Raw genomic sequence first — 18,893 nt, 5'->3', positions numbered from 1 at the left:
ATTCCACATGTTTTCTGGTTGAGATTAGATTTAGGTAAAAGGAGAGGTAGAAAGAGAAATTTCTAAAGCTTTTAATTTGATCTGAAAACTTTGTAAAAGGCACAAATCTCAGGCCTCCCCATGCAAATCTCTCTGCAGCTTCCTAAGCACACCTGTCACTTTAGGTTTCTATATTGCTGGGGACTTCATTATATTCTATTATATTCTGTTATATTATACTATATAACATTTTGCTATTTCAATTACTTAAAGGAATACTACATAATGTTCACCATCCTTCCTTTTTCTTTTTTGTCAGGGTAAACACATATGATTGTGGAGAAAAAATTTCCAACTGGCTGTCAAAGTTTTTTGGCCGTCCCTATCATTTGATCAAACAAAGTTCAGACTTTCAAAGAAATGCAAAGAAGAAACATGGCAAAGGTATTACATTTGGATTGCTTCTTAGGGGACAGGAACTTGGACTCAGCAGACATGAACATCAGTCCACAAGATGGGTCGACAGGGTAATCTGCTCGTGAAGTGGGGGTGGTAGGCCTTGGGCAGACAGGTGCCGAGGTGACCCCGCAGGTCAGCAGGGCCCACTCGTGGCCTTCAGACTGACCCTGAGGGGACAGGTGGGCTTGCAGGCTCTGCTCAAGCTCTCTGCCTCAGTTCTGCATGTTTAGAAAAATCGGTTAGTTTTTTTTTTTTTTTTTAATAAAAACATTGGTAGCTTGCTATATCCTAAGAAAATCTGGATTTCTGTCCTGACACCAAGTGATTGTGACACCTTGGCAAATCCTTGAACCTCATGGTGTTGAAATTCTGCAGACCTCAATTACTTAGGTTTAAGGGTTTCAACAGTTTTTCCTGCCGTAAGCTGTTGTGAGCATAAAATGAGACTTTAGAGAAGAAAGTACTTTGAGGTCACAGAAAGTACTTAGAGGTCAAAGAAAGTACTTCGACGTATTCGAAGAGTGAGCTTTCATGTGTCTGTTCCAATATCGCCTTCTCAGGGGACCCTTGCCTGACTGCCCTCCTATGAACTAGAGCCCCCTCTTGAACCTCCCAGCTCATTCCCTGTTTTATTTTTCCCTGTGGTTCTTCTTCTTTTTTTCAATCTGTTGGTCATGCCACAGACCATGTGGGATCTTAGTTCCCTCACCAGAGAGTGAGCCTTCACCCCTTGCACTGGCAGCGTGAAGTCTGAATCACTGGATCACCAGGGAGGTCCCTCTGTGGCACATTTCACGTCCTAGAAGACAAACATTTTACTCAGTTATCCTGTTTATGTTCTGCCTTCTCTCTGCTAGATCATAAACTCGGCGAGGGAAGGATTTTTCTCTGCTTTGTCCAGTGCTTTGTCCTCAGTGTTTAGAACAGACCTGATACATAGTGGTTGCTCAGTAAATACTAGATGACTAAATCAGTGGACTGGATAGTTGCTACATTCCTGATTTGGGCACGAACGACCTGGCTTAGTCACTAGCTCTCAGGGAGACTGGCTTATAAGTCTGCACCTGGAATGAGTCTTGGGCTTCAGGGAAGAGGTGAGTTTGGAGTTACATTTTAACAGGAGAGTAGGACTATTCTAGGCAGAAAGAGGCAAGAAGATTGCTGAAGATTACTGGCAGGGCTTGGCATTTCATGGGCTCAGGGAAGGGTTTAGGAGGGTGGGATGTGGATAGGCAGGTGATGGGGTAAGAGATGGGGAGATGAGATGACCATGCTGCTAAGTCAGAAGCACTATCTTGTGGGTGGGAGACTCATTGAAGAATTCTATGCTGGGGAGTTTCATGATGCTGCTTGTATCAGAAAGACATCCCTGGTGAGGTGTAGAGGCTGCAATGGAGAGAGAGAAGAAGGAAGCAAAGAGGTCAGGCAGGCTCTGACTGTCCTGATAGGAGATGGAACCTGGGCAGGTGAAGTGGGCAGCAGAGTGAATCTGTTGCCTGCTCGATGCAAGATCAGGGAGTGTCAGCTTGTGAACATTATATTTCAAGATGCCATTTATGGTGGTGTGGTCTCTGATGGTCTGGGTCTAGGTATTTAAACACTTAAAATTTTTAAACTACACTACCTCGTTACACTGTCACCTAAATTTTTTAAAAGTAGTTTAAGCAGTTGCAAAGGATGTGATTTCCAGCATATTGCATATATACAGGCTTACCTTGGAAATATTGTGGGTTCAATTTCCGACCACCACAAAAGTAAGTCACACATTTTTTTGGTTTTCTAGTGCATATAAAAGTTATATTTATACTCTGCTGCTGCTGCTGCTAAGTCGCTTTAGTCGTGTCTGACTCTGTGCGACCCCATGGACAGCAGCCCACCAGGCTCCCCTGTCCCTGGGATTCTCCAGGCAAGAACACTGGAGTGGGTTGCCATTTCCTTCTCCAATGCATGAAAGTGAAAAGTGAAAGTGAAGTCACTCAGTCGTGTCCGACTCCCAGCGACCCCATGGACTGCAGCCTACCAGGCTCCTCCATCCATGGGATTTTCCAGGCAAGAGTACTGGAGTGGGGTGCCGTTGGCCTTCTCCAGTTTATACTCTACCATAATCTATTAAGTATGTAATAGGATTAAGTCTAAAAATCAGTGTGCATACCTTAATTAAAAATACTTCAGCCTTCAGCAAGTCATAGTAATATCAAAGATCACATAACCTAGGAACATAGATCATATAACATAGTAACATCACAGATCACCATAACTAATATAATAATGAAAAAAATTGAAACATTGCAAGAACTACCAAAATGCAACACAGAAACGTGAAGTGAGCACATGCTGTTGGTGCTGTTGGGAAAACGGCGCAGTAGACTTGCTTGATGCAGAGTTGCACAAACCTTCAATTTATAAAAAGTACAATACCTGCGAGGTACCTGTGAGGTTCGATTAAGGTGGAATTCAATAAAATGAGGTTTTTGTGTGCTGTGAACTAAGTTGCTTCAGTCGTGTCCGACTCTTTGCAATTCCATAGACTGTAGGCTGCCAGGCTCCTCTGTCTGTGGGATTCTTCAGGCGAGAATATTGGAGTGGGTTGCCATGTCCTCCTCCAGAGGATCTTCCAGACCCAGGAATAGAACCTATGTCTCTTAAGTCTGCTGCATTGGCAAGCAGGTTCTTTACCGGGAAGCGCAAAATAAAGTATACTTGTAGTCACTAACATGAAAACTCATATTTTGCCCTTTTAAATATAAGCCAGTGGAATCTCATTATCATAATAATTTGATTCTTATGAGTATTCATTTAAAAATATGTATATGAACAAACTGTTTTTTTTTTTTTTTTTGCCCCACCTCAAGGCATGCAGAATCTTAGTTCCACAACTAGGGAGCTAACCCATACCCCCAGAAATGGAAGTGTGGATTCTTAACCACTGGATCAGCAGGGAAATCCTGAAAAAATATTTTTAATGTATAGAAATTGTCTTTCTTTCCTTTTCCTTCTTCAACTTGGATTGCCATTGCACTTCCTTGATGGAATTTTATCTTAGTGTTGTATATTTTATGTTTGAAAAATCTTTCCTTGATCACCCTATCATATTTACCTTGAACTAAAATTATATATGAATTGAAATGCATAAAATTTTTAAAAGTTTTCTGTGATCGTAGTGTCTCAGTGTTAGGACATTTTTTTCCGGGTTGAGTTCTTACCATGATTTTTAATAATTTTTAAAAAATCAACACAGTTGATCAAAGCAATAAAAACTATATTATAAAATTTGAAAAATAGCTATTAAACATAAAGAGAAAAAATAGTGGAAAATGAATCTCTTAATGAGATGACTGGCTGCCTGTGATTAATTTCCGTGTCCATGAACAGCTATCATCTATGATCAGAATAGCTGGTGCTGGGCATTGGTTCTCTTCTGAAGAATCTTATTTAAGTCAATAGTTGGGGATGACGGAGTTTGGTTAGCAGGCTGTCACTCAAACCTTTCTTCTGAGGCACAGGAATCTAACATCAGGATGACTTTAATCATCTGTCATTTGACAGCTTAATTAGTTCCAGCAGTTTTGTGGTTAGCAAAGAATTGGAAGTCATCTGACCTACAGGAGAATCATTCTCCCATACTTGAGGGACTTTTATTTTCTTAGCACAGACTCCAGGGCTGTGAATGGGGCTTTTGTTTTCCACCCAGATTTTTAGCCCCAGGGCCAAAATGCCATAGGAAAGGTGCGGTCTTTCCCAGTGAAGGGTGAGAAGGGCCTTTTGTGGGCACCTCGCTGCTCGGATGAGCTGTTCTCGCAAAGAAGCCATGGAGGCAGAGAACCTGTAAGCGATTCTCTTGGCACTGTCCATTCTTAGGGACCCTGGCGTCCACAGGCCTGAATCTGCAACAGCTCTCTAAGTTTTGGTCAGGCAACCCTTTCATATCAGCATCTATAATGACAGCTCTGGCACACCCAACAAGTGGCTGATCACAGCTGGGTGACAGGTTGAGGCAGTTCTGCATGACTTTGATATTTTTTTCCACTCCTTTTTTTTTAAAAAAAAACTTTTCTATAGTTTTAAAACTTGTCTTATTTATATATATCTAAGGTCAATATTGGGCTCCCCTAGTGGCTCAGTGGTAAAGAATCCACCTGCCAAGGCAGTGGACGTGGGTTTGATCTCTGGTCCAGGAAGGTCCCCTGGAGAATGAGATGGCAACCCACTCCAGTATTCTTTCCTGGAAAATCCCAGGGACAGAGGAGCCTGTCAGGCTATAGTCCTTGGGGACACAAAAGTTGGATGCAACTTAGTGACTGAACAACAACAAAGTCAGTATTACAAACTTGGCCAAGGGCAAGCCCCACCTTTCCTTAACCAGATTCCCTGACTAGATACAGATCCTCCTGGCCCAGGACCCTCATCAAGGTCCTTCTTCTTTCTTGGGGAAGAGCCCCCCTGCTTCCCCACAGCTCCATCTCTTCTCAGAATGTTACGTTCAAGTCTCTTTTGCTGGAACAATTTAACATCAGCATTTTATTATTTTTTCTAGATTAGTAACAATCTTCTAGGAGCTAATTTTCTTCCTGTTTGAATTATGCTTAGAACATTTTTGTTATTCCCACAGGCACCAATTTTTCCCTTGTAGAAATAATCTGTATTATTTAAAAATGCAAGCCAATAGAAGCACAATTCATTTGCATTCCAAGAAAGCAACTCTTCTTTTTAAATTTAGTTTAAATTTTTGAATTTAGTATTATTGACATACAACATTTTATTAGTTGCAGGTGTATGCCATAATAATTTGATATTTGTATGTATTGCAAAGTGATCATCACAAGTCTAGGTAACATGAGTCACCATACATAGTTACATTTTTTTTTTCTTTTGATGACAACTGTTAAGATTTACTCTCCTAGCAGCTTTCAAATAGACAATACAGTTTTATTAACTATAGTTGCCACAGTATACATTACCCTCCCCAAGACATATATTTTGTGCTTGGATGTTTGCACATTTTGATCCCCTTCACCCATATTGCCCATCCGCCCCCCTGCCTTTGGCAGCCACCAGTCTGCTCTATGAGTTTGTTTTGTTGTGTTTTGTTTGCTTGTTTTTTGGTGGGGTTTTTTGTTTGTTTGTTTTAGATTCCACCTATAAGTGAGATCGTACAGAACTTATCTTTCTCTGTCTGACTTATTTCATTTAGCATAATGCCCTCAAGCTGTTTCCATGTTATTGCAAATGGCAAGATTTCATTTTTAATGGCTGAATAATACCCCATTGTGCATGTATGCCACAGTTTGCTCATCTGTTTACCCATCCGTGGACACTTAGCTTGTTTCTCTGTCCAGCAGCCCTTCTTTTAAATACTCCATCCTTTTTTAGATCAGTCTGCTCACACGACAGCCACCCTTTCTCTGGTGAATGAGGCACAGTATCTGCTGATAAACAGATCCAGTATTTTGGAACTTCAGCAGCAATTAAGCACAAGGTAAGATTCCTTTACTATTTGCTATTTACCTTGGGAAAAAATGCCTGCAATGCAGGAGACCCAGATTCGATCCCTGGGTTGGGAAGATCCCCTGGAGAAGGGAATGGCTCTACCCACTCCAGTATTCTTGCCTGGAGAATTCCACGTACAGAGAAGCCTGGCAGGCTACAGTCTGTAAGGTCACAAAGAGTTGGACATGACTGAGTGACTTAACACTTTGGGAATAGCAAACAGGTGTAACCACTTGCCCCTGGGAGTGAGCCAGTCACCTGCCTGGGGAGAAAAATTCTGAGAATCTTGAGTCCAGACCCTTCACTGAGAAACCAAGGTCCAGAGAAGTCACAAAACAGTTTACCTCAATCTTTTGGAGGGTTCTGCTTTATCTTCCAGTGTCCTTCTTGATGCCCTCAAGATGCTTAGTGGAGAATGCCAACTCTCACTGTCTAATCATTTCAGTTCTTAACATTTGCTTTAATGGAATTGTCAGCAATTGGACACAGTTGTTTTGCCCACCCTCCCACTGTTCCCTGGCCCCTAGGAGCCTTGCCCTCCTTCCACAGTTATTTTGAGTGAAAATAGCAGTCATGCTTTTCAAGTTATAACTGCACATGTCATCTGTATCATCAGACAGAACCAGTGCCCTTGCCTGCTCACTCCCACCCAGAGACCTCCCAAGGACTCTGGAAAGGTCAGCTCCAGAAAGGGGCTTGGGGGCTTCAAGCCCCCTCATTGGTTTTTAGAGGAAATTGAAATCCAGAGGTAATCAGACCATTGGGACAAAAAAAGCTATTATGTAAGAGACAGGTGGCTCATTCGTCCACACCTGTCTGTGTCCTGAGCCACGCTCCTGTGACTATCACGTGCTGTGTGGTCCCCGGCACCTGTGTGCACACACGCAGACATGTACACATGTAGCTTAATAAGAACAACAAAGATGGTAGTTTTGTAGTAATTCCTGTTTATGTGTGTGCTCAGTCACTCAGTCGTGTCTGACTCTTTGCAACCCCTATGGACAGTAGCCCACCAGGCTCCTACGTCTGTGGAATTTTTCAGGCAAGAATACTGGAGTGGGTTGCTATTTCCTACTCCAGGGGATCTTCCTGACCCAGGGATCAAACCTGCGTCTCTTGTGTCTCCTGCATTGGTAGGTGGATTCTTTACCACTGCGTCACGTGGGCTTCCCAATTCCTATTTATCGTCATCGGCAAAGACACATAATGGTTTTCTCTTGCTGTGGTCCATCCTGCCCTGTTTGGGGGCAGAAACGTGATGCCTGGTCCTTGGGTGTTCACTGAGTTTTCCCAGCACTGAGTGACCCTCTTTCTTAGGTGCCCGGAGCCCTGGAGAGATCAGGTTTGTGGTTTTTTGGAATTCTTGGTGTGGAAGAAGAGGTGGCTTGATGCACCTCTGGTTCCTATCAGCTGGTTTAGTGAAAAGCTGACAAGTGGTGGGGGTAGGAAGGACAGGTGATCAAAGATAAGAGAAACAGCCTGTGGTTAGTACGTGGTGAGCATCCCTGGTTCTGTTTTTTAATTTGATGGATGCTCTTATATACATACTGATGCTGATAGCTTTTAGACGCAAAACTTTCCCTTTCATAAAGCACAGGGGAGGGCTTATCACCTGGAGGGTAAATCCAGAATCAAAGGATATCAGGATTGGGACTTGCTAACCCGCTCCTTTCTCACAGGGACCTGCGGTTGTCACTGGCCCTGGGAATTGCACATAATGCAAAGCTGGACTTGGTTATTCTGGTCCCTGGCTGCTTCTGGCTGCCCACTGTTTGGAGGGGATTGGGATACAGACATGGACCCCTTTCTCTCCCCCAGAGCCTTTCAGTTCTATCTCCAGGGCAGGCTCCAGTGTGCTCAAAGATTCCCCCCGAAACTTAAAAGTTTTTTTATTAATGTGCAATGAAGGGCAAAAATCATAAGTACATAGTTCAGTGAATGTTTACAGATGTCTATATACCCATGGAGCCACCGCCTCGATCAAGCCGTGAACATTTCTAGTGCCCCAGACCCCTTCCTCATGCCCCCTCTCAGTCAACCCCATGGAACATCACTAGTATGGCTTTTTTCATTCTAGAACGGGTCCCCAACCTCCAGGGTCTAATGCCTGATGATCTGAGGTGGAGCTGATTTAATAATAATAGAAATAAAGCGCACATTAAATGTAATGCTCTTGAATCATCCCGAACCCCCACCACCAACCCTCATCCAGGAAAAAATTGTCTTCCATGCAGCCAGTCCCTGGTGCCAAAAAGGTTGAATTCAACTTAATGGGGTTATACTGTGTGCTTGTCTGCTGAAGTTTTCAGATACTTTTTCAGTGCTTTTTTACCTTAGGGAATGGGATGCATGGAGGTACAGGGAGCCTTATCATGGTACCTCTGGAGAAGGGAAAGGCTACCCACTCAAGTATTCTTGCCTGGAGAATTCCATGGACTGTATAGTCCATGGGGTCAAAAGAGTCAGACACAACTGAATGACCTTCATTCATTCATTCGTGGTAGTAAACAAAAATTTTAAACAGGAAAATTACATAAATAACATACACCTAGTTAAAACTGCAAACAGGATGGAAGTTAGGAAATAAAGTTTTTTAATTGAGGTGCAGTTGACAGGCAACATTATATTGGTTTCAGGTGTACCACACGATCCCATATTTGTATATACTGAGAAATGGTCACAATAATTCTAGTTAACATCTGTCACCACACATAGCTACAAAAAATGTTTCTTGTGATGAGTACTTTTAAATTTTATTCTCTTAGCACCTTTTAAATATGCAATACAGTATTTTTTTAGACAATGCACTATTATTAACTATAGCTGCCATGCTGTACATTACACCCCCATGACTTGTTTATAACTGGAAGTTTGTACCTTTCGACCCCCTTCACGCATTCTGCCCACCTCTCACCTCTGGTAACCTGCAACCGGTTCTCTGTAGAAAATACATGTTCAAACCTCCCTTGTATATACCCTATACAGCTTTATGATGGTCTAATATCCAAAAATATCCAAAAAGAGTGTGAGCTCTTGGTACTTTTTAGGTCCTTGGTAATTAAGCCTGTTGACATTCTTTAAATGCCCTGTCCTTACTCACTAGTATTTTCTTACAAGTGTATCCACTTGACCCCTCCCTGTTCACTGGGTTTACCAAAGTTCTTCATCGCGTCAGCAAGGACTGACTCACTCATTGCACTGCTTCTTGTGAGCTTCTTCTCTGCAGGTGGGACCATATTCTAGGGGAGATCCTGGAGGTCTGACAACAGCAGTGTGTCTTTTAGCCTTCCACTCATGATAAAAGCTTCTGATCATCTAAACCTCAGGCCACAGTATAGCTGCTGAACTCAGGCATTGAATGGCAGGAATGTTGACTTACTACAATAGTGCAGTTATCCATGCCTCCCCACCTTTTCTCTTTCTGGTGTGTCTTAAAAAGCTGTGAGAATGGCAAAGAAGAATTATTCCCAATGAACAATCTCATCTCACGGTTCCGTGCCAATATTATTACCAATGGAACAAGGGCTTTTGAAGAAGAGAAATGGGATGAAATTTCAATTGGTTCCTTGCGTTTCCAGGTAAGTTCCCAGAAGTCCTATTATCTTTCCTTAAGGGTTGTCAGTGGGGATTGACCTCAACCCTTGGCTGGGATAGTAGCTGATAGAAGGGAATCCCACCCTTGGGGTTGACTCTTACCCACAAAACCTCAGCAGGAGGGTATGTGACATCTGCATTCTGGGTCGCCGTTTGGAATGATCCATCCATCCTTCCTTCAAGGAGGGTGGCCGTTTCACATGAAGAAGAGAGAATGTACAGGTGATGGAGGTACAGACCTCGTCGCTATATCTAGACTAGCTATTTCTTGGAATGCTTGTGTCTGTGAGAACTTCCTCCTCTTGAAACTTGCTGTCTGGAGCTCCCGGAGGACGTCCAGGTGCTTCATGGTCCTTCGGCATCTGGGGCGGCTGTACTTCTCCTCGCGTTCTTCCTTCTGGCCTCACTGGAAGCTGGGGAGGAGCTTGCAGTCAAAGGATTAGGCACCAAATTGTTCTGCCTCCTCAGGCTTTGGGGTCCCCAAATCTCAAGTCTTCAGCTGACATCTACATTCCTCATGAGAGTGGATAAGGCCCCCAAGCCCCGAGCCCCGTGGCTGCTCCCATCTCCCTGAGGTCGGCACCCCCTCCTCCTCGCCTGTCCTGCGGACCTTCTCTCCATCCCCTCAACAAGCCTAGATTCCTGCCTCAGCACCTTTGCCCTTGCTGACCCCTCTGCCTGGTGCACTCCTGCAGCTCCTTCAGGTCTAGCTCAGACGTTACCTCCTTGGGAAGGCTGTTCCTGACCCACCACGGGGTTACGCTCCGCACAGTGTCTGCTTATTTCCTCAGAGTGTAAGAGAGTGGGACCAAGTCTATTTATTCCCCACCGTCCACCTAGGGCCTAGAACAGTCCTGACCCAGAGTCAGTGTGCCGTGGTTTCTGACAAAACGAATGGCTGGGACAGCTAAGGAAGAGCTGGGGACAGAAGGATGGGTCCTCTGCACAGAGCAGCTTTAACTTCCAGGAAAGCAGCAAGCAGTAATTTAATCTCTAATGGCAGGTTTCAGAGCTCTGCAGATGGTGTGTGTGCTGTGCGTGTTCAGTTGCTCAGTCGTGTCTGACTCTTTGCAACCCTGTGGACTCTAGCCCGCCAGGCTCCTCTGTCCATGGGATTCTCCAGGCAAGAATACTGGGGTGGGTTGCCATGCCCTCCTGTAAGGGATCTTCCCAACCCAGGGATGGAACCCACATGTCTTATGTCTCCCGCACTGGCAGGTGGGCGCTTTGCCACTAGTGCCACCTGGGAAGCCCTGCAGGTGAGGGTAGCGATAAACTGCGTGGCACACACACACACACAGACACATGCACACGGATGCCCCACGGAGCTTTGCTATCCATTCACCTCTCCAAACTTCCTCTTATGCTGGAAGCTGCTCCCCCTTGAAAAAGCCATCTCTTTTCTCTCCCGCAGACCTCTCTCTGCACCAGCCTTCCTGCCGTTCCCCTCATCTCTCCATCCTGCCTTCCTCTTCTTCATTTTCTATTGCTGTGCCCTTGCCATGCTGTAAAAGGACCTGCTCTGACATATCCTACCTTGGCCAAAGTAAACACTCAATATATGATAGATGGAGAGAGAGGGAGAAAGAAAGGAAGAAAAGAAGGAAAAGGAAAGAGAAAGAACTACAACTAGACCAGGATCACTGTCAGAAACTTACTTTGTAACAGGCAAGTTGTAAGATTCGTGGGGACATGAGTATAAGAAAGACTTTAAAAAGCCTCTCTCAGATGCTTTGCTTTCTTTAGGTCATGATACTTAATAAACATCCATTAGTGAAAGTCAAAATATACATGCCCTTTGACCCAATAAGTTTACTTGTAGAAGTATATCCCACAATAAATACTCTTACAAATAGGTGAAGATACACCACAAAATTACTTATTGCAATACATTATAAATATACAAATTGGAGAATATCCTAAATACCCATAAGAGGGAGGTTGAATAAATTAGGTTACATCCATACAATGTTGTCCTATGCAGATGTTAAAAAATATAAGCTGTAGTTAATACTGTGTCTTTCAAAAAGTAAGTGCTAAATGAGGAGCCTGGGATTAATGGATACACACTGACATATATAAAATAGATAACCAACCAGGACCTACTGGGTAGCACAGGGAACTATACTCAGAATCTTATAAACTGTAATGGGTTATTTTTTTTTCAGATGACTTCGCTGTATACCCGAAACATCATTAATCAGCTATACTTCAATTATAGCAAATTTTTAAAGTAAATGCTTAAGAGATGTTTGTTGGTGGTAATACTCAGTGCTGAAGCAGTTACAATGCAAAAAGATCCAACACATCTCTTTTGGAAAGCAGTTTCTCACTGGGTATCATCAAGTCATAAGAGCTTTATATGTATTGACTTTATAACCTCATTTTGAGAGATTTAGCCTAAAAGATTCAAACATGAGAGAGTTATGTGAATTAAGACCTTTATGGCAATATTATTGATCAAGCAAAGCATGAAAAACCATGCACTTGGCTTCAAAGGAGAAGAGCTGAGTGCATCCACCCACAGGAATGCCAGGCCTTGGTGCAAACTGCAGTGTGTTTCACAGGGGCACCTGCGGTTGCGTGAGCTACTTGCCCAAGTCTCAAGTGATCTGTGGCCATCACAGCAGCACAGGGTGTGTGGCTGGCCATCTCCTCCCAGTATGTCCTGCAATCAGTGCTTTGTTCCCTGGAGGAAGCCCCACACCCCCTGATAACCAGCTGCGAGTCACAACCACGCTTTTCTTTTTCTACAAAACCCTGCTGCAGGGGTCTGTCAGCTGGCAAACACATGTGGGTGATTCCCTAGCGGGCATTGGGAAGAGGCGGCACTCTAGGCTCCTTGCAGCTGGAGCGTTTCTCTCTGAGTCTGAAATTGGCTGTTTATAACCATTCCTCTTGGACCCAGATTCCTCCCTGCAGAGTGGGACAGTTGGGTCAGTTTCACGACAACGCTGTCTTTTCACTTCTCACCGCCCAGGTTTTGGGACCTTGTCACAGATGTCAGATGATTTGCATCGATCAGCAAACTGGACAACGAAACCAAGATGTTTTCCAAAAGCTTTCTGAGAGGCGAGAGAGAAAGGTAAGCATGATTGCTAAATACGACACCCCATCTTAAGATCCTGATGCGTTGTCTACACTGGAACTAATCCTTAATAATGCTGAGTAATTTCTAGAAGTGGGAGAACATTCTAAGGCTGATGGACTACCATCAAGGTTCAGACTTTGTCTGTGACATGATCTTATTTTTCTTTTCCATTCATTTCCTCACTTTTTAAAAACATTGTTTTTTATTTTTATTTTTTAAAAAAAACATTGTTTTTTTAATTGGAGGATAATTGGTTTATAATGTTGTAATAATGTCGCTTTATAATGTTGGTCTCTGCCATACAACAGCATGAATCAGTCGTAAGTATACATGTGTTCCCTCCCTCAGGAATCTCCCTCCCACCCTCCACCCCTCCCACCCCTCTGGGTCTCACTTTTCTTAAATTACATATATTTTTGATGCTTTCAAATCTTAGTTGAAGAGATAAGGAGTATAGATAAGAAATACTTTAAAAAAAAAAGAAAAGAAAAGAAAGGGACTTCCCTGGTGGTCCTGGTTAAGACTCTGCACTTCCATTGCAGAGGGCACTGGTTCAATTCCTGGTCATGGTATTAAGATCCTGCATGTCATGTGGTGTGGCCAAGGTGGTGGGGGCGGGGGGGAAGAAATAGTAAGTAAAGTAATTCTGTCATCTTATTTTCTTTGCCACAGAAATCTCATGAAGGAAAAAAATGCCTTAGAGTGAACAGGATAGCTGCACAGAAAGATTCAATAAATTTCACTATAATAAGTTTGTAAGTCATATTCTTAAAGCTAAAATGACTAAGTGTTATTGTTATGGAATTCAGATGATAAAAGCTGACTTTATAGCAGATTATTCATTAGGAAGACTCATTTAGTTCCGGGCTCGCACTTTCTGTCAGGACTTTCTGTTTGCAAAGTATTCCAGGAAGCCAAGTAAGCAGTCAGGCTGCGTGGAACAATTCCTGAAAATTAACAGAAATAAGGCAAGTGTTTCATCTCTTTCCAGTAACAGCCTGGCAAGTTAAGTGATGGTAAAATGTCTGCATTGTGTCTTGTGTTTCTCCAAAGCCAGAGTTTTTGTTTCGCAGTCATTGATCGACAAAACTTTCCTTTCAGATGTGGACAGGTGTGGTCTGAAGAGCTGTTGCACTTGAGTGTTATACTGGTGTGTCTCTCTGCACAGGTGCAGCTGGCCATGTCAACGGGGGGCATGGGGACCTTGAGTCTGCCCCACACAGGTTGTCAGGAGAGGGGATGGGTGGGCACGAATGCTATTAGACATGGAAATGGTATTTTTCAGCATCACAATAATTCTTGTGCTCAAGTCTTTTATTCTCTCAAATTTTGGAATGAATTTAGATTTATAGAAAAATTGCAAAGAAAGTATAGATAACTCCCATGTACTCCTCACCTGCTGCTGCTGCTGCTAAGTCACTTCAGTCGTGTCCGACTCTGTGCAACCCCATAGACGGCAGCCCACCAGGCTCCCCCGTCCCTGGGATTCTCCTCACCTACATGTACACAAATACTAAGGAATTGATTTGGTTCCAGTCCCTAGCCTGGGGCCTGGACCACAGTGGTGGCCAACTGCTATGATCCCAGGAATGAACATATCTGGGAGCACGTCTCATATTCCAAAGGGTTGCTCACTCTTTGGAGCAACTCTACTGGCTCACTCGCACTGATGGCAAACCTTGAGTAAATTCACATGACTCTTCATTTTGGACCTTCCATCTTTATTCCAGAGAATTTGGATAACTTAGTGCATATCACATGTTCTTATAGAAAATGCAGAGTTTTGCCCATATTTTCACAGAATGGCTTTTGCATCAGGGAACAGAGCAGAAATCAGCCTGACAGTGGGTCCGAAGCCCAGAGCAGGACAAAGCCCTCCTGTGGGAAACTCAGGGGATACAGGAAGGAAGAAAGAATAAAAGGTCCAGCAATTAAAAGGTGTGGAAGACTATCAGGAAAAAACTCTTCGGAATGAGGATCTGTGGTGTCATGCATGGGCTATTAGGATTCTCCCTATTTTGTATTTGTGGCTGTGCTGGGTCTTTGTTGCTGCACATGGGGGCTGCCCCCTAGTGTGGCACACAGGCTTCTCCTTGCAGTGCGTCCCTTGTTGCAGAGTGTGGGCTCAGTAGTTGTGGCGCATGGGCTTGGTTGCCCGGCAGTACCTGGAAGCCTCCTGGACTGGGGATGGAACCTGTGTCCCCTGCGTTGGCGGGTGGATTCTTTACCACTGGACCACCAGGGAAGTCCAGGATTCTCCCTGTTTCTCACTATTCCTACTACATGACGGACAGGACACATCAAGTCTCAGGACCTGTCTTTAAAGACCCAACTTAATTTTAGTGGAATGTTATCATTTGCAAAATTATTTTAACTGCTGAAATAACCTGTCTTGTTGTTGTTGCTGTTTTGTTCACAGGTGAAGTTTGGAGTGTACCTGATGCATACGTCTTTGGATTTATCTTCTCCATGTTACCTCTCCGTAGGATCTCAGGTGCTCCCTCTGCTGAAAGAAAACATGGAACACCACGATATACCGGCTACCGAGTAATGTCAGGATGCTAGCTCCTGAATTTTTTTCAGTATCTATTAAAATTTCTGTTTTACCCTCTTCATTCTTTTTTTTCCTTCCAGTTTTATGGAGATATTATTGACATGCAGCCCTATGTAAGTTTAAGATGTACAGCACAATGATTTGACTTACATACATCATGAAATGATTACCACGTAAGTTCAACATGTGTGTGTTTAGTCACTCAGTCATATCCGATGCTTTGCGACCCCAGGGACCATAGCCTGCCAGGCTCCTCCGTCCATGGATTCTCCAGGCAAGAATACTGGAGTGGGTTGCCATTTCCTTCTCCAGGGGATCTTCCCAACCTAGGGATTCGAACCTGGGTCTCTTGCACATTGGCAGGCCGATTCTTTACCACTGCGCCAGCTAGGAAGCCCCAAGTTCAGTGAACCATCTTATATAGACATACTGGGCTGGCCAAAAGTTTTGTTCATTTTCTCCATAAGATGGCGCTAGTAGAGCTTAGTTGTCTAGCTTCATTTGAAACAATTTTATTAGATTAAAATATTGTGACTGCTGTCATATCAGCATGCATTTAAAAAAACATCAAAATTAATGAATTTTTGTATTGCTATTTTGATATTGAAGAAGAAAAGCAACATTCTTGGCATAATATGCTGTATTATTTCAAGAAAGGTAAAAACCACAACTGAAATGCAGAAAAAGATGTGTGCAGTGTCTGGGGAAGGTGCTGTGACTGATGGAATGTGTGAAAAGCAGTTTGCAAAGTTTCGTGCTGGAGACTTCTCACTGGACAATATGCCACAGTCAGGTAGACCAGTTGACGTTGATGGTGATCAAACTGAGACATTAACTGAGAACAAGCACCGTTATACCACACGGTAGATAGCTGACAAACTCAAAATACCCAAACCAAGTGTTTAAAATTATTTGCACCACTTGTTACATTAATTGCTTTGATGTTTCAATTCTACATAAGTTAGGTGAAACAAACCTTCCTGACGATAGGATTCTCTACTGAAATGTAAAGAAAAATGTACTGTTTCGAAAACAAATTGTGACAGGCCATGAAAAGTAGATGCTATACCATAATGTGGACCAGAAGAGATCATGGGACAAGTGAAATGAACCACCACCAACCACACCAAAGTCCGGTCTTCTTCCAAAGAAGGTGATGCTGTGTATGTGGTGGGGTTGGGAGTTTTCTGTCGTGAGCTCCTTCTGGAAACCCAAACAGTTGATTCCAACAAGGACTGCTCCTAATTAGACCAACTGAAAGCAGCACTCAACGAATAGCATCTGGAATTAGTCAACAGAAAATGCGTAATCTTCCATCAGGATAATGCAAGACCTCAGGCTTCTTTGATGACCAGGCAAAAGCTGTTACAGCTTGGCTGGGAAGTTCTGATTCATATGCTGTGTTCACCAGACATTGCCCCTTTGGATTTCCATTTAGTCTCTTAATGGAAAAAGTTTCCATTCCCTGGAAGACTGTAAAAGGCACCTGGAACAGTTCTTTGCTCAAAAAGATAGAAAGTTTTGGGAAGATGGAATTATGAAGTTGCCTGAAAAATGACGCAAGGTAGTGGAACAAAACGGTGAATGCGTTGTTCAATAAAGTTAGTGGTAAAAATGAAAACGTGTCTTTTATTTTTACGTAAAACACCGAAGGAAGTTTTCAGCTAACCCAATAAAGTTAAAGAAATGGAAACCAATACAATTTTTCCTTGTCATGAGCACTCTTAGGATTTGCTCTTTTAACAAATTTCCTATGTAATATAAAACTGTTAATTATATTAATCATGTTGTACCTTACATCCCTGGGACTTACTTATCTTATAACTGGAAATTTGTATCTTTTGACTGCTTTTATCCAATTTTCCCACCCACGTCCCACCTCTGGTAACCACAAATTTGATCTCTTTTTCTATGAGTTTATTTTGAAGTATAATTGACCTGCAACATTATGTTAGTCCCTGGTACACAGCATCAGTTCAGTCACTCAGTCATGTCCGACTCTTTTCGACCCCATGAATCACAGCACGCCAGGCCTCCCTGTCCATCACCAACTCCCGGAGTTCACTCAGACTCACGTCCATCGAGTCAGTGATGCCATCTCATCCTCTGTCGTCCCCTTCTCCTCCTGCCCCCAATCCTTCCCAGCATCAGAGTCTTTTCCAATGAGTCAACTCTTCGCATGAGGTGGCCAAAGTACTGGAGTTTCAGCTTCAGTATCATTCCCTCCAAAGAAATCCCAGGGCTGATCCCCTTCAGAATGGACTGGTTGGATCTCCGTGCAGTCCAAGGGACTCTCAAGAGCCTTCTCCAACACCACAGTTCAAAAGCATCAATTCTTCGGTGCTCAGCCTTCTTCACGTCCAACTCTCACATCCATACATGACCACTGGAAAAACCATAGCCTTGACTAGACGGACCTTTGTTGGAAAAGTAATGCCTCTGCTTTTGAATATGCTGTCTAGGTTGGTCATAACTTTCCTTCCAAGGAGTAAGCGTCTTTTAATTTCATGGCTGCAATCACCATCTGCAGTGATTTTGGAGCCCAGAAAATAAAGTCAGCCACTGTTTCCACTGTTTCCCCATGTATTTCCCATGAAGTGATGGGACCAGATGCCATGATCTTCGTTTTCTGAATGTTGAGCTTTAAGCCAACTTTTTCACTCTCCTCTTTCACTTTCATCAAGAGGCTTTTTAGTTCCTCTTCACTTTCTGCCATAAGGGTAGTGATTCAATATTTCTATTCTTTTCAAAATGATCATCAGGATAAGTCTAGTTATGATATGTCACCGTAGAACGGTATTACATAACTGACTATATTTCCCACATTGCTTCATACCCCTGACATTTATTTTGCAACTGAAAATTTGTGCTTCTTAATTTCCTTCACCAGATTTCTCTTTCTCTTGCCCCCCTCCCCTCTGGCAACTACCTGGTTTTTCTTTGTATCCATGACTTTAGTTATGTGTGCTTACTTGTTTTGTGTTTCGGATTCCACATATAAGTGAATCCATACAGTATTTGTGTATCTCTGTCCATTTACTTCACAATTTGCATATTCTAGGTGCACCCATGTTGTCACAAATGGCAAGATTTCATTCTTTTTTTAAAAAAAAATCTGAATTACAATGTTGTGTTAGTTTCAGGGGTACAGCAGAGTGACTCAGTTGTACATACATGTATATCTGCTTTTTTAAGATTCTTTTCCCGTGTAGGCCTTTACAGAGCTTTGAGTAGAGTTCCCTGTGCTTTATACAATAGGTTTTTATTAGTGACTCCACTTTCACTTTTCACTTTCATGCATTGGAGAAGGAAATGGCAACCCACTCCGGTGTTCTTGCCTGGAGAATCCCAAGGACGGGGGAGCCTGGTGGGCTGCCGCCTATGGGGTCGCACAGAGTCGGACACGACTGAAGCGACTTAGCAGCAGCAGCAGCAGTTACCTATTTTACATATAACAGTGTGTATGTGTCAGTTCCAATCTTCCAATTTATCCTCCCTGCCTTATCCCCTGGAAACCATGAGTTTGTTTTCTATGTCCATGACTCTACTTCTGTTTTGTAAATAAATTTATCTGTATTCATTTTTTAGATTCCATATGTAAGCAATACTCTATGATACTTGTCTTTCTGTGTCTGACTTTACTTCACTCAGTGTGACAATCTCTAGGTCCATCCACGTTGCTGTAAATGGCATTATTTTGTTCTTTTTTAAGTCCGAATAATATTCTAA

At 43.0% G+C, this 18,893-nt stretch overlaps 1 protein-coding gene across 3 annotated transcripts in view; it reads left to right on the top strand.

Annotated features, from left to right (window-relative positions):
• MOCOS (molybdenum cofactor sulfurase) overlaps positions 1-16,785 on the top strand; it is a 60,183-nt gene extending 43,398 nt beyond the window's left edge. For 2 of the 3 annotated variants that reach the window (XM_019986651.2, XM_019986649.2), the window contains exons 11-15: positions 299-423; positions 5,809-5,914; positions 9,365-9,503; positions 12,500-12,604; positions 15,030-16,785. In XM_019986651.2, the coding sequence (XP_019842210.2) occupies positions 299-423; positions 5,809-5,914; positions 9,365-9,503; positions 12,500-12,604; positions 15,030-15,161 (607 nt within the window). In that variant the 3' untranslated portion in view covers positions 15,162-16,785. The remainder of the gene's footprint in view (positions 1-298; positions 424-5,808; positions 5,915-9,364; positions 9,504-12,499; positions 12,605-15,029) is intronic. The other variant, XM_070778741.1, reaches the window with a different exon arrangement.
• The last annotated feature ends 2,108 nt before the right edge of the window (positions 16,786-18,893 follow it).

The sequence above is a fragment of the Bos indicus genome, chromosome 24, assembly GCF_029378745.1.
Source record: "Bos indicus isolate NIAB-ARS_2022 breed Sahiwal x Tharparkar chromosome 24, NIAB-ARS_B.indTharparkar_mat_pri_1.0, whole genome shotgun sequence".
Taxonomy (NCBI): domain Eukaryota; kingdom Metazoa; phylum Chordata; class Mammalia; order Artiodactyla; family Bovidae; genus Bos; species Bos indicus.
This window is presented reverse-complemented; position numbering and strand designations above follow the sequence as displayed.